This window comes from Chenopodium quinoa, unplaced genomic scaffold (genome assembly GCF_001683475.1).
Source record: "Chenopodium quinoa cultivar QQ74 unplaced genomic scaffold, ASM168347v1, whole genome shotgun sequence".
Taxonomy (NCBI): domain Eukaryota; kingdom Viridiplantae; phylum Streptophyta; class Magnoliopsida; order Caryophyllales; family Amaranthaceae; genus Chenopodium; species Chenopodium quinoa.
The window spans coordinates 4,665,122-4,680,974 of NW_018743175.1; the positions used below are offsets into that span (position 1 = coordinate 4,665,122).

Here is a 15,853-nt window from a genome sequence, read left to right on the forward strand (position 1 = left end):
ATGTGGAGTGATTATTGTTATAAATGATGATGTCGTATGACCGTCTATTAACGACTAACGATTAATCACTCGTCTCTCACAGATAAAAATTACGTAAATATCAATGAGTAACTCATTTATATAAACTTCTTAAATGTGTTGGTTGATTTTGAAATAAAATCGAGTCATTTTCTCCCTATACACCAAAATCCAACAAAAATGTTTTAAAAAATAGTCATAAAAGTAATAAATTTTGCCGTTGAATTCAAAAGGCAACATAGGCAGGGTTGAATCCCTCGCAACCTTGTTACTCAAGACATCCACTTGGTACTGCTTGTGCACCCTCACATTCTTCAAGAAGGATTACAATTAACGTGAGTCTGCCAAATTATAAATGTGATGAGCATAAATGTCAAGTGAACAAACATTATTGGTTACAGAGTATTTTTTTTTGTTTAATCTCAAGGGTAATCACTCGTTGATTAAACCAGAGCGTATTATATTAGACTCGATTCAACTAATCCGAATTCAATCGGGGTCAGGCTCAAATTGCGGGGGCAAAAGCATTTATTAGGTCTCAAAACTCTTTAAAAACACTCAAAACATCCCACATTCCACACATTCCATCCTCCCAACAAAATTTTAGTTTTATTTTCTGACAACTGGAAAAAAAAAAAAAAAAAAATGGCAGAAACTATCAGCACTCATCATCAAACCATCAAAAACCCAGAAATTCAATACAATTCTTGGTTTTCCCCAGAAACAGGCATTTACAGCAGTAAACATCCCAAAATTAATCTCCCTAAAACCCCATTTCTTGACATTGTTACTCACATTTTCTCTTACCATAAAAATGGCATCAGCAACTCTGTTCTTGTTGATTCTTCATCTGGGTATTCAATCCCATATTCTGAACTTTTTCCTCTTGTTAAATCCATGGCATGTGGGCTCCACCAAATGGGGATTTCTAAGGGTGATGTTGTATTGATTTTCTTACCAAATTCAATATATTTTCCAATAATTTTTCTGGGTATTGTTTATCTAGGTGCCATTGTTACACCCATGAATCCTCTGTCTTCTTTCTCTGAGGCAAAAAAACAAACACTTAATAGTCATGCAAAATTAGCCTTTACTCTACCTGAAAATGCAGAAAAGTTATCATCTTTAGGCCTAAAAACCATTCAAGTTGTTACAAATGTCCTTATTAAAGAAACCCAGAATTTTCCCGAGTTTTCTAACCTCATTTTTGGTAAAATTCATGAAAAGACTCCATTTTTACCCCCTAAAATCAACCAAGATGATACTGCAGCAATACTGTATTCTTCCGGTACGAGTGGTGCAAGCAAAGGTGTTATGCTTACACACAGAAATCTTATTGCAACATTGGAGTTATTTGTAAGATTTGAAGCATCACAATATAAAGAAATAATGGATCATAAAAGAAATGTATATTTGGCTGTTATGCCAATGTTTCATGTTTATGGGCTTGCATTATTTGGAGTTGGTTTGATTTCATTGGGAACTAGTATAGTTGTGATGACAAAATTTGATATAAATGAGGTTGTTAAAGTGATTGATAAGTTTAAGGTAACACATTTTCCTCTTGTTCCACCTATTTTGGGAGCATTGACAGCAAAAGCTAGGAGTTTAGGTGGTGTTTTTGGGGTTAGTCAGTTGTGCAGTTTGAAGCAGGTTTCTTGCGGTGCTGCCCCTTTAACTACTAAAATTCTTGCTGATTTCTTGCACACTTTTCCTACTGTTGATTTTATTCAGGTAAGTGAACTTTATTTATTGATTCTTTATTCATTTTAATGGGTCACTATGGCATTTACCTATTCTACTAGTAGTCTAGTATTGATTGTTCTACACACTTTTTTTTTTTTCTTTCTTTCTTTTCTAGTTTTATATTGCGTGATGATAAAGCTATCTCTAAAACGAGGCAAAGAGAATTTTACTCTGAAGGGTACTTTTTTTTTTTTAAATTGGTGACATATATGAGGACATTTTGGGGTTTTTACGAGTAACATTAGGTGTTCATCTCTTAGATGGGGTTATCATGACTCGGGGGTGAGTGGGGGTGCTCTAGTATCATGTTAAAGAAAAATTATCTTAATATAACCCAAATTAGCTCAAACTAAAAGCTAGGGTCATATACCCTTGAATAATATTTTTCCATTCATAATCCAAAATGATTAACTAAAAGCTAGGGTCTTAATACTTTTGAATTACTTAATAATATAAAGATTTGACTCATAAATTGACTGAAAACGATCCAATATTAAACCTTTATTATCATACCAACCTATTTGACAGGTTCATTTGGTAACGGAATCTTGTAACTAGTCATACACGAAATTATAAAAACTGAATCCTTATATTATTTACTGTACTTATTTTGGGGTTAATTTGCTTTGAAAATGGATTCTTGAATAAGTTTTTCAATTTACTATTGTAATAAACTTGTGACTTCAGGTGCAAATAATCTAGTGCATAATATTATGCAGGGTTATGGCATGACTGAGACAACAGCTGTAGGAACTCGTGGATTCAATGCACCAGGAAAAACTCACAAGTACACTTCAATAGGCCTCTTGGCTCCAAATATGGAAGCAAAAGTGGTTAATTGCAGTACAGGTTCATGCATGCCACCCGGGAAGGCCGGAGAACTGTTGCTGCGCGGTCCTGGTATCATGAAAGGTACGTGAAACACCGCCATTTGTCTAGTGTACATTACATAGACACTACATAATTCCACCAAACGAACATTTGGAATTTTATTATATTTGGACATGTATGTTCCTATGTTTAGCACGAGTACCTGAGCCACGTATGTATCATAGGTGTTGATCATACGGAATTAAGTACGTACATTCCTTACACGATCATAACAAGCTAAGCCTTCTGTGAATGACAGGATATTTCAACAACGCAGAGGCTACAAGACAAACAATCGACGAAAATGGTTGGCTGCTTACTGGGGACATAGTGTATTTTGACAATGATGGTTACATATACGTTATTGATCGGTTGAAGGATATCATCAAGTATAAGGGCTTCCAGGTATGAACTGTAAAAATAAAAAAAAAAAAAAAAAAAAAAAAAAAAAAAAACCAAAAAAAAACACCATATTTAACTAGGAGTATTTTACTGTATGTCAATTTTTAGTCTAACAGGAATTCGGGTTTCTTTCAAATTCCCATCTACAGATTGCTCCTGCTGATCTTGAAACTATACTGGTGTCTCATCCTGAAATAGCTGATGTTGCCGTTACTGGGTATGTTACTATATACTAAACTACTATGAAGTACGAAGTATTATTCACTAAGAAGTACGTAAAATTGTGCATATAATTGAAATGTCTAATGTTTATTAACTTATCAAAGTGTTATCTGAAAAATACTACTACTAGAGATGAGAAGAATAGTCCAAGTAACAACATAGTATCAGTATTTTTACTGTCATTTTTATATATAATCTACGACATTATCAAAAACAAACAAATCATCTGAATTATAACGTTTGTACTTCGTATAACGTAACTGCATGTGTCCGATCCAGTGTTGCTGATGACAAAGCTGGGGAGATACCGGTAGCGTTTGTCGTGAAGAAGCCGGGAAGCTTACTGTCTAGGAACGACATTGTCAAATACGTTGCAGACATGGTTAACACTCTTACCTTAAAGATTATATATATAGTTTCGTAAAAAGAAGATGAAAAATCAAGTTCGACGAATACATAAAGCAACATTAAAGTGATGCTAATTGTATTGAGTTGTTGCAGGTAGCGCCACACAAGAAAGTGAGAGAAGTGGTGTTTGTGAACTCGATACCGAAATCAGTAGCAGGGAAAGTACTAAGGAGAAATTTGAAAAACTTACTGCCTTCCAACAGTTCCAAGCTCTAGTATTTCTTAATTTCTGTAAATTAGACTGTGAAACTGTGATCATTTTTGGTTTTGTGTCATATTATTTGCTTGATTTAGCTCAAGTGTAATTTGATCCTCTTTTGTCAAGAAAACAGTTTCTTGTATGATATTAATTTACAGAGTAATCAACATTTGATTAGCAAATTGCGCTAAAAGTTGTACTCCTCACCAATTTGATCGACAAAAATTGCTAATGCGAAATTTTGGTATTATACTCCGTATTATTTCATAAAAAGTTGATACTCGAAAATGACTACTGGCATATTTGCTAATGCAAAATTTCGGCATAGGTATATTTCATTTAATAAAAAGTAGATATTTGAAAAACACACATTAAGACAATTTTAACAAGTAGTCATATGACTATATTTAATCTTATATATAAATCACAATCTTTTATCAAAATGGTGCGGGAGCATAGTAAAAAAAAAAAATAAAAAAATTCAAGTAAGGGCACTTAAACTAAAACACAGAATGAGTACACGATTAAAGCTTCGTAAAGATATAATTGTGTTTTACCGAAACCATTATAATGTCAAAATACAATTTGTCTAAGTAATTTCAATTCGGGATCGAACTAATTAAAAATATTTAAAGGTGTAAGACAAACGACATTGTTGATTACATTGCTCACGAGACTAAAAATTGAGGGTTAAATTTGTTGGGCAACCTTCCCAAAACATTGCAAAATTGTTTGCATCACTACACTGGGCCATCATGCATTGGGCCTGCCAGTCATATCTTTGTCACTTGCTTTTCTTATAACACTTCAGAGTTCAGACACATGCAAATGAATCATGTTTTGACGTTTTGTCAGTATTTGGATATTATTGTTGCATCTTGCATGTACTGTTGCAAACTTACATTCCAACAATGGTCCCACAATTGAATAAAAGAGTAAACTCCTCTCTCTCTTTGCCCCTCTTCTACTTTGGCCTTGTTTTTTAGAACTGTTCGGATGAAATATGCTCTGCTCTGCTTTGTTAACTGAAATATGCTTTGCTCTGCTTTGTTAACTGAAATATGCCCTGTTCTGTTGATATCTATTCTACTCTACTGAAATCTACTCTATCATAAGCTCAAATGAACAAAGCCTTACTTTGCCTTAATCTTTTACTCCATAGTCCATACTAGTGTATACTTTTTATTTTATTTTTTTTTTTTTTTTTTTTTGCATTACTTTGATCAGTACATTTATCAATATGTAATTTTAATCATTAATATCTTTAATTGCCTATTAGTGAAAAGTGTAATAAAATTAAATAATAAAAATAGATATTGTGACTAATCTAATGATATATTATATAATAACATTTATCTATTTTATAATAATAAAAAATTAAGTCAAAGGTAGTATGTGAATAGAAGAGGTTAAATCAAAGTGATAAATTTGAAAAAACAGAGGGAATAAATAACACAAGTATGAACCGAACAAAGCTTGGTCTAGTTGGTAAGTTTGTATCCCCTAGAGGCACCTTGGGGATTCCCTTACACTTTCCCCCTGTTCCCAAAGTGTCTAGCCCGCTATCTCGGGTCGGGAATACCTGTGTGAGGTTCCGGCCCGATAGGACCCTTCTCCTTACCAACCAAAAAAAAAAATAACACAAGTATGAAATACATCTAAGTTTTTATGTATGGAGCAGTGATTAGTTATTACTTTGTACAATGTACGAGTATATCTTCATAATATATATACACTTAAAATATAATCTACATAGATATGATGTAAAATTAAATATAGTAATAGCTAAAAATGTATATTGGTAAATGTATTGGTTAACTTGTTGACTTAAATAAAAGAACAAGATAAAAATTTAATGGGCTTATTTACAATCATATTTTCCTTGGATGAGGGTTTGTATTCAACCCAATAAAAAATTATTTTCTTGTGTAATTTAAACATAAGAGTATTCTCTTATCCTATCCCTTTATTCTTAAGGGATAATTCAGGTAGGATTGAACTATGTGAGCTTCTAATTCGATAAGGCATTATTCTTTTGTACAGAGTATATATCTAAGTTATAGTAATATTTAAAAATTTATCAATTACTCGAATCATTCTATAAAAGAAAAGCAATACTTTGTAAGTCCTGTTAAAACTTAGATCCAATATATTATTTTTTCTATGGTAGGAAATCAAAGGTATAACTGAATAGACAAAATAAAAGGCGTGCGAAAAACAGAGACAAATAATGAATAGTGCAAAATAAAAAAACTATTGTACATTAGCCAAGCTTAATCTAAGATACATCACGAAAGTTGATATTATTCGAGGGCAAGTAATCCCTACTCATGTTCTCCAAGAAAATAGCATGAACAATTGACGATCCTCCAAGAGTCCACAATTCCCCTTAACATTATCAATTATCACCCATTTGTATTTCAAAGTTGGCTAACTAATTAACACTTGCACGATTTACATTTTTAACTAGTAATCACTCATCCTACTTCATAATCTGTAATTACTTACTCTAAAATTTATTGTGTGAGATGATCATTAATATTAACGTGTGAAGTTGCTTTCAAAATGTAGTAATATAAATTTATACTTACATTTATAAATTTAAAAGCACATAGTCAGATTATTTTCAAATTTCAAACATACACACTAACACACACAAAGAAGGGAAAAAAAAAAAAGAAAAAGGTGTTGATTGATTGATTATGAGATGGTGAGTTGGGTTGAGACAACTCCAAATTTAAGAAGATCCAAGAATGGCTGCATGGGCCTAAATGGCTAAATTCACAAAGCTATATCTTAGCTTCACTGGCCCAATACGGTCCTTCTTGGATTAGCATAAGATCCATTGGATCTCTAGTGGCCCAATGGGCTGACTTCATGGTAATAGACTAGTAGGCTAGTAGGGTGGCCATGGAGTGAGAGAGAGAATGAGTACAATGTAAATGACAAATCAACTAATGAGCCACCTTGTCTCTTATAGTACAAAATAAAATCACCTTACTACGCAATACTAACCGTGTAAAATTTGACTGCAAAGGAATATTAATGTATAAGTACTATGAAGTGCGGAGTATATTATCACCGAAGGAGTAAATATCAATTTGTACATTTTTTTTTATAAACTCTGCCTTTTCTCCAATATATATTCATAGACATATAATAAGATAACACCTTTCATATAAATGCTATAATTAATCCGTATGAGTATTTGGTTACGTAGTACAAAGGATGGTTGTAAACCTAAAAAGGTAGATATTATTTAATTACAAAAATTTTGCATTGATTTACTTTCCTGAATCACTCTCATAAATATCTATTCCTAATAAAGAGGATATGGCCACTTTTCTAGTTAAAATTCTATTTTGTCTAAGATATAGGCAAAAACGTAGAATTCAAATTTTATTATAAATTTAACATTGTATATTTTTACACTCAAATTTTAAAGTTGTTGGAGTTTCATTCTTTTTTCAGCAATGCACTACTCTCCAATCCTATCTATCAATTTTTCGAGGTTGATGTTACATAGAGTAGCATTTCAAGCACAAATGAAGAAAATGATTCCAAGATGCTTAATTGATAAGGTACAATTCTATATTTCTATTTTTAATTTTTGAAGCTTGATTTATCAATGAATCCTCTTTCAAATAATTTTCCAATAAGCAATAAATTAATGGATGACAATCTATGTACTCCTAATAATATTCTCCTTATAAGATTAAATATAATTTCTATCGATGTGGAAAAGCCACTTAACCAAACCCTAGAAGTTTGTTTATATCCTTTTGTAGAGATATAAACAAACTTCTAGGGATAATAAGTTTAGAAAGTTTAAATAAGATAGATTAGGGTTAATAAGTTCAAATAATACAAGGAATGATAAGAACTAATAAGATTAAAGAAAATAAGGTGAAGTGAAAACTACGTTCATGTATTTGTGGCGAACATGAGAGGAATTAGGTTTGATCATTAGGATTTGGCTCCAAGGTCTCCAACTCTCTAATATTATGCTTAGGCTCTCTTGTTAAGTTTTGCTTTAATCAACTTATTTTATCTGAAACTACTCCTATTCAATCAATATTTTATTAATGCCGAGAGGGGACCCTTGCCCTTTATTCCCAAGATAAAAACAAGTGAGACAACCTCTTGAATGCTCATCATTCACACATTCAACTAATCAAAACCACACTCTGAAATTTCTCCGGGAGATTACCCCTTCTTAGCTCTTTGATAAGAACGGCTATTTTGTATCCATACAAAACAGTTTAAGGCCCCCACAAAACCAAAAATATTTGGGAATTTCAACCAAAAATATGCCACAAAAACCCCACAAAACTCACAATTTTTGTTACCCTCAAACTCACTCTCTCAGTACTATCATCCTATACTACCATGGCTACTGCCATGGCAGTTGCAACAACTAATCTATCATTTAGCCCTTTAACTAATCGCAAAATGATGAACACAAAATTTGTTAGGGAAAAATCCCAGACCCTTTAATGTTGGTGTTAATCCCATCAAATGTCTATCAAATAATGAAAAATCAGGGATACCCATTAAATTTGTTGGTTCTGGGTACCGATTTTTGCAATTGGGTCCTCATAAAACCCATTCAAATCGAATTTTTTTGGCAAAATCACTTGGTTCTAGTTCTAAAGATGGTGTTACTTCCTCAATCTTTCAAACTGTGAGTATCAACTTTCTTTTACCAATGTATTCATAATGTCATTGTTGCATTGAGACATTGTTGATTATTGAGTGTATTATTGTTTATTTTGACCTTTTATGTGATTTGGGGTGATAAAATGTGTCGTTTTGTTTACAATACACCCGTTGCATGTAAGTATATACGAGTAAGAACTATTGATCTACTATACATATTATTTATGTATTAATTTGATTGAAATAAATGAAATTGAGGCGGGTTATTGTAAAAGCCCAATTTTGATTGCCATTATGTATTTTATTGATGTAATTAGGTACCAAGTATAATTTAGATGTTGATTGAATGTTAGTTTTTGGCGGGTTGTTGTTAGGATGGCTTACTAGCTAACAAAGTGATTTGGTGTTCATTGATATAATCAGGTGGTGGGTGTACTGCATTTGGTTGTTTCACTGGGGATTATTTTGGCAATGGATAAGTTGCTGAAGCAGGCTTTTGTAGCTGCATCAATTCAATTCCCAAGTGCATTATTTGGAATGTTTTGTACATTTTCAGTTTTAACGATCCTTGACACTATAGTTCCGGCTGCTGCAGCGAGTTTGGTGAACTTTTTTGAGCCAGCCCTTTTGTTCATTCAAAGATGGCTTCCGTTGTTCTATGTTCCTTCACTGGTAATCTTGCCTCTTGCTGTTAGAGATATACCCGCAGCTTCTGGATTGAAGATCGTTGGCATTTTAGGTATTCACGCTTATTACACCCTTATATACATGCTTTTAGTGTTTGCTCCTTTTTGGTGTAATTCATGTTTAAAACTGTTGTGACACCTTTTCTAACTTTCTTTGTCTTTTGGATTTCAATTGTCTGCTATTGTTTTAATCATGGTTTTGGATGAAAATGTTTATTGTTTTTAATTAGTGCATTTGGATTTTGTTTATTGTTCAATCAATGCTTGTTCTGAATTTCTCTGAATTTATATCATATAACCTTTGAGGCCATAATTTCTTTCAGCTTCTGAGTGTATTGAGCAACAGTGCTACAGAGTGTGCTGTTAAAACTTGGTATCACTGGGGTGCCAAATTATGTCTTTGTTAAAGATAATCTATCTGACCAGAATTACTAGTGAAGAAATAGAAGATCATGTCAACTGTAATAGATAGGTTTCCACATTATGGATTTCGAAACCAGTGCACAACCAAGTGTCCTCAGCTACAATTATAGGCATTGGACTATGTAAATACCAAAATAGTAATATGGTTTTTAAAGTGCTATGTACTTGGTGAAAGAATCGCCAATGCTATCAGTAGTTACCAGCTTATTAATGATTAATTCGATTTAGATTGTGTGACATGTCTTCTTCACTACAGACTAGACATAATTTCTTTTCCTTTAGTAAGTAGTCATACGGCTCTTGCCATATTAGAGCCTGATTATGTCTCTATATCTAACCATGTGTTCTTTGTAGCTGGTGGGTGGCTAGCTTCGCTTTGTGTTGCTGCGTATACAGCTATAGCTGTGAGGAACCTCGTCAAGACAGAAATGATACCTGCTGAGCCTATGTCGAAACCACCTCCCTTTTCTGCTACTGAAGTGTGGGCTTGGAGTGGCATTTTCATTGCATCATTTTCTGGCGCATACCTATACCCAACTATACTGGGAACTGCTGCTCGCACCTGCCTTCCTTTCTTGCTTGCAGCAACAGTACTAGGCTACATGATTGGCTCTGGGTATGCTTTTGTTTTCACCGCTCTGAATTCTCTGACTGATGGATGACTAGAACATTGTTGATTTGGTAAAAACTTATCCTTCTTTTCTTTTGCATTTAGGTTACCTTCTGCCTTGAAGATGCTATTTCATCCAATTATCTGTTGTGCACTTTCAGCAGATTTGGCAGCCTTTGCCTTTGGGTACATCTCAAAATCTGGAATGGATCCTGTTTTAGGTTTGCAACCAACTTTGCTCAGAGTCTATAGTAATATAATGCTTTGGCTTAGTCATGCCAGGTGAAATTAAAAACCTGAAATCGGAGTGTATCTTTGTATCGGTGACTCAATGTGTGTATATTTTGTAATTTTTTTCCATCTAGGGTCTTCTTGGTTTCATCACTTCTTCCCTTTTAAGCCTCTTTCGTATACATGAGGTTGTTAGAGTAAAAGGAAATCTAATTGATAGCTCTTTTTGCAAAAATAAGCAGGATAGGCTTTGCTTATCTCTTCCTAGGCTAACGCTAATACACTGTGACTGTGGTCTCTGAAGGATATTATCTAACCAAGGTGTCAACAAACCCTGGAGCTGGTGACATTTTGATGGGATTCTTGGGATCTGTTATCATTTCCTTTGCCTTTTCTATGTTCAAACAGAGAAAGGTAATGAAATAAAATCCTCTCCCACCAGTTTTTATCATTGCTACTAAAATTATTGTCTTAATATTAATCTCTTGACCTGTAACCTCTGGTGTTCAATACTTCTCAGCTTGTGAAGAGGCATGCAGCAGAGATCTTCACTTCTATCATTGTCGCAACACTATTCTCTTTGTATTCAACTGCTCTCGTAGGGCGTCTTGTTGGGCTTGAACGTTCTTTGACTATTTCGATTTTACCACGGTGTATCACTGTGGCTTTGGCCCTCAGCATTGTCTCTTTATTTGAAGGTAAAAGCTCTATGCACTATTTTGTAAGCTTGACAAATAGGAACTCATTTGTCCTGAGGTTTTTTTTCCAAGCATTCTTTAACTGGTGCTGAAAATGGAAAGCTTGATAAACTTCTGCTTATTTAGGTACAAATTCGTCCCTAACCGCTGCTGTGGTCGTGCTAACTGGTCTTGTTGGGGCCAATTTTGTGCAATTTGTGCTCGATAAGCTGCAGTTCCGCGATCCCATTGCTCGAGGAATAGCTACGGCATCTAGGTGAGAAACTTATACAAAGACTCCCTTTGTTCCAAACATTGGTCATTCTTACTAATTTCTTTTGGTCAAATTACAATTCCCTTCCACTAAGCTTATGCATTATTAAATGTTGTTTCGCTATATCAATATAACTTGAAGCCTAATTTGCAATATCATTACAATAATCAATGTTTCTTTACCAATACATATTAACGAACTTACAAACTTTTTAATGTATGTGGTTCAAGGCCTTTACATGGTCGAGATTTATTGATTTCAGTGGTTCAGTATTGCTTGCTTTGATTTTCCTGATATAGCTCATCGTAAGATCCAACACCTCTGAACTTTTGCTCATTTTACCAATTCTAAAACTACATTATTGGTGTTCAATATAGTGCTCATGGATTAGGGACAGCAGCTTTATCAGCAAAGGAACCAGAGGCACTACCATTCTGTGCAATTGCGTATGCGCTCACTGGAATCTTTGGCTCCCTTCTATGCTCAATTCCTGCTGTCCGCCAAAGTCTGCTTGCTGTGGTTGGTTGATTTTTCTTGGTTCATTTGCTGTAAATTTTTTCCAGATATTACTAAGTAACATAAACTTCCTATGTACATTGACGCATTGTACATAATGATTCGTTGTGGCAAAGTATATTCGTTTTCGTTGTAGATAATTATGGTTCAACCTATTTTTCGCACATGGTTTATTTTATATTGTCCTCAAATGTTTATCGAAGACTATCTTTGATGGACTCCTTCACAACCAGGCGACGAAACTGAAGGGAGAATGTAAAGATTTGTTGAATGCCTGGTATATACTTGTAACTCTCATTAGCATCAATAAAGCAATGGTGGGTGAGATACTGAGATGTGAACTTATTTTAAACCCGTCTATGCTGCCCTTTGATGCTGTAATATCGTCGTTCTGTACAATTATATATCTGATTGGATGTAATAAGAGAGATGTGACTATGTTACTCGGACTCATTCGTGTCGAACCCTCGACACTTGGACATGGATATGATACTCGGACACTTTACTTTTAGCTCAAAATCATGGAATTTTTTTCACATAATAGCCGAGTCGGACGCTTGGATACGTACCCGTGTCGGACATGGGTACCCGAGTCTAAGTAAAATAGAATGCGAGGAACTCGAGTAACCTTTTGTATGATTGATAGTTCAACTGATTAAGTGGATCGACAAATGAAGACACCATGCATAGCCGCCATAGCAGGATGTTGTACTAGTACACAAATTTTAATTTGTATAACAAAAATTGATACGATTACCATTACTTGTAAAAACAAAAGGTCCTGACTTTAAAGGGAAAGATGCAATTGGGTATCCCATAAAATTAGTGCAGTCTACTGATTTTTTTTTTTTTTTTATTTATTTTTGGGTAACTTAACATTTCAAAGTTCAAACTAGTAATATTAGTGGCTACTCTAGAAAAAGAAAAATTATTTATTTATATACAATGTAGAAAATTTCATCACATTTATTTTATCTTGATCAAATATGTAGGTTAACATTTAAAATGGAATAAAAATTGACTTCTTCTTATAAAGGAAGGTAAGATGATTAAAAGGAGTATATTAACAAACTATCCTCCCTGATCATTTTTGTTCTTCCTGTTTCGCTATTAGGAAGGTTTAAAAAGTTATTTCCAATTGAAATCTTGAAAAAAAAATTATCTCAAACTTTATATTGTGAATGTCCAAATTTATTAACATTCTTTCATTTTTCGCTAATTGAATTTCTCAATGCATGATTTCAATTTTTAAGCGTCATTCACCCTTCTCAAACAACACATTTCTTTGTTTAAAATGGGAATATTTCATGTACTCTCTAACTCTCTATAGCTTAAGTTGATCCTCTCTCATCAAAATTCAATGAGCATAGATGATCGGAGGGATCCAGGCCTCAAGGGAGTAGGCATTAGTAGTTTTTCATTACAGAGTACCTTGTTTTAAATGAAAAAATGATATTTTTTTGCTAGTTAAAGTAAAAAATATTCATTGATTAAAAACGTTTGTTCAGACCGTCTCACTTAAATTTAGGAGTCAAAATAAAAAACGTAATTTTAAAAATTCATCCAAATCAACGAAAAAACAAATTTCTTGAAAGTGGGTCCTAAATCCGTCAAAAGATGTCAGGCAGCAGCAACACCCACTACTCTCGTCTCGTCTCCCTTCTCCCCCTATTTTGTTTACTCTTTTACTATCAGATTCGTTCATTTCCCGAGTGAAGCCTAACATTTCCCAATTTTTGCACTAATTCATCCTTATTCTGCTTCTTTTCTACCATTTTTGCACAGAAATCAGCTTGTAAAGTTCACAGCTTTTGAGCTTAGAACCTTCAATTTCAACTTCTGGATAACGGGATTTGGGTAACTTTCATAATCCCTTCATCCTTTTTTTTTTTTTTTTTCCGTTTTTTTTTTAAGAAAAATTCAAATTTTGGCTTCTGGGTACCTCGGTTTTGTAGTTTTTCTGATTTGTTTTGACTTTTGAGTTGTTTCCTTTGTATTTATGCTTAAAATGTGGCAATTTGCTGTTTCCATTTCTGTGATTTTGGGTTATTTCATATGTTTTGATTTAGTGGTTTTTGTATGAATATCTGCTGCTTTTTGTTGATTTTATTTTGTGGGATTTCTAATATGTAGTTGTAAGTTTAAAGGGTTGCTTGAAAATTGTTCATTGCATGTGTACTTCCCCCTTTTCAATCAGTACAAATTGGTTTAATTGGGTTTCTTATTTGTTTGTTGCTATGAACATGAATGATTCTTTGTATTGTTCAGGAATTGGGTGTCAGTTTACTTTTTTTAATTATCTTGGCTTTATGAGTTGTTGATTCCTCTAGGAACTCTATTATCTTGACATCCATTTTTAGTATATGGAGCAATCTTAGTGGTACGGAGGGAGTAATTAGGCTAGTGTGTAGAGAATATTAGAGTCCATTGTTGCTTGAAATGTTGGTTTTATCTATGAAGGGTGAATATAGTTGTAGTTGGAGGTATATTCGCGCAATCGGTTTCTGTATCCTAGACTGTTATCAACCAACTTGATGTTAATTTCCCATTGAAATTCTTCTTTCAAGGGTTTTCCTGAGATAAAGTTATTTAGAATGGGTAGGATGTTTTGTGTAGCTTCTTGATTGTTTAATAGCTGTATTCAGTTGATCAATTGTTTTAAATTTCTGAAAAAAAGGTTGAACTTTGTTTGCTTTTTGTCTGCCCTGTTGCTAGGTGCTATAGTTTCCTGCCTGCAACATCGATGATTGACGTGTAGAACTCCGCTTTCAGCATACCTTCAAAGTTTCGGATTTAGCTGTTTCCTCTTGTTAAGTAGTGGTTTGTTAGATTGAAGATGGGGACATTTCGCTCAAACTACCCCATTATACCTGAAGGAAATAGAAGCAGATCTGTCCCGCACTTTTCATGGTTTCACCCAGGAAATTATCTAGCTGCAACAAGAAATGGATTCAATCCATTCCAAGGAACTCAACACAACCCTGAAGGAGCAATGTCAGCTATGCCCATTCGATGCATGCCTATAAATGAGGCAGCCAATATTGTTGTGGATGATGAGCCTCAGCCCTCTAAGCCTACTAAGAAGCCAAAGACATCAAAGAAAACCTCTGATGATGCTGCACCAAAGGAACCTAAACCGAAAATTAAAAAGGCAAAGGCTAAAAGTGGTTCTTCAGCAGCAAAACGTGAGAGGAAAAACTTGAATTCCCGTAGCAATGAGTCAACTACAGATGCTTCTGGACTCCCAGCACCAGTTTGCTTTTGTACAGGTGCTGCTCGGCAGTGCTACCGATGGGGTTCAGGGGGTTGGCAATCGTCTTGTTGCACAACTAACATATCAGAGTATCCACTTCCTATGAGTGCCACAAGGCCTGGTTCACGCACTGCTGGAAGGAAAATGAGCCATGGGGCTTATGATAAACTTTTTCAAAGACTTGCTGCTGAGGGCTATGACCTGACTCTTCCGATTGACCTCAAGGATCATTGGGCTAAGCATGGTACCAACAAATTTGTGACGATTAAGTGAAATGGTCTAGTTTCTCTATGAAGATGCCTCTGTTTCCTGTTTCTCCTTTTACAGTATCTGCATCATTTTCCAAGTAGGCATAAAATCTTAATGTCTATATCTAAGCAGTTCAAGGTTTTAGGTACGGGTATGTAGATTTTTAAACTTGTTTAAGTTCTTTAGTGTATGGAAGTATTTATGATCCCTTTATTAAGCCTGAAATTGGTTTGTTGCTCTTAATTTTTCCCAACTTTTCCCGTCTTTGTTCTTGAAGGAAATAGACAACCATTAAAATTTATTGGTTTCTCTTTGCATCTTTTATGTTGTTTTAAAAGTATAGATCAAAGGTGAAGTGTTAGTGACCAGGAATTCTTGATGCGTGATATGAATTCTGTTATTATTCAAAC

General features: G+C 34.2%; 2 protein-coding genes and 1 pseudogene across 3 annotated transcripts; all 3 read left to right on the forward strand.

Annotated features, from left to right (window-relative positions):
• Window positions 1–210: 210 nt before the first annotated feature.
• Window positions 211–4,598, forward strand: LOC110732640 (4-coumarate--CoA ligase-like 6). The gene is made up of 6 exons (XM_021912606.1): window positions 211–1,752; window positions 2,484–2,676; window positions 2,894–3,039; window positions 3,186–3,253; window positions 3,538–3,640; window positions 3,760–4,598. The coding sequence occupies exons 1-6, from the start codon at window positions 664–666 to the stop codon at window positions 3,880–3,882; spliced, it is 1,722 nt and encodes a 573-aa protein (XP_021768298.1). The 5' UTR covers window positions 211–663; the 3' UTR covers window positions 3,883–4,598.
• Window positions 4,599–8,028: 3,430 nt separating this feature from the next.
• On the forward strand, window positions 8,029–12,293 carry LOC110732641 (annotated as a pseudogene).
• Window positions 12,294–13,461: 1,168 nt separating this feature from the next.
• On the forward strand, window positions 13,462–15,753 carry LOC110732643 (protein BASIC PENTACYSTEINE7-like). Of its 2 annotated transcripts, none has more exons than XM_021912609.1 (2): window positions 13,462–13,798; window positions 14,666–15,753. In XM_021912609.1, the coding sequence occupies exon 2, from the start codon at window positions 14,778–14,780 to the stop codon at window positions 15,465–15,467; it is 690 nt and encodes a 229-aa protein (XP_021768301.1). In that variant the 5' UTR covers window positions 13,462–13,798; window positions 14,666–14,777; the 3' UTR covers window positions 15,468–15,753. The 2 variants fall into 2 exon arrangements, with proteins under 2 accessions (XP_021768301.1, XP_021768300.1); XM_021912608.1 differs by having other exon boundaries at window positions 13,463–13,798; window positions 14,657–15,753.
• Window positions 15,754–15,853: the final 100 nt, after the last annotated feature.

Excerpts from the sequence above, each read along its gene's own strand:
- LOC110732643 (XM_021912609.1), top strand. The coding sequence starts at position 14,778 with ATGGGGACATTTCGCTCAAACTACCCCATTATACCTGAAGGAAATAGA.
- LOC110732640 (XM_021912606.1), top strand. The coding sequence starts at position 664 with ATGGCAGAAACTATCAGCACTCATCATCAAACCATCAAAAACCCAGAA. Across the intron at positions 1,753-2,483 it reads CTACTGTTGATTTTATTCAG|GGTTATGGCATGACTGAGAC; the intron begins GTAAGTGAACTT and ends AATATTATGCAG. Across the intron at positions 3,641-3,759 it reads TCAAATACGTTGCAGACATG|GTAGCGCCACACAAGAAAGT; the intron begins GTTAACACTCTT and ends GAGTTGTTGCAG.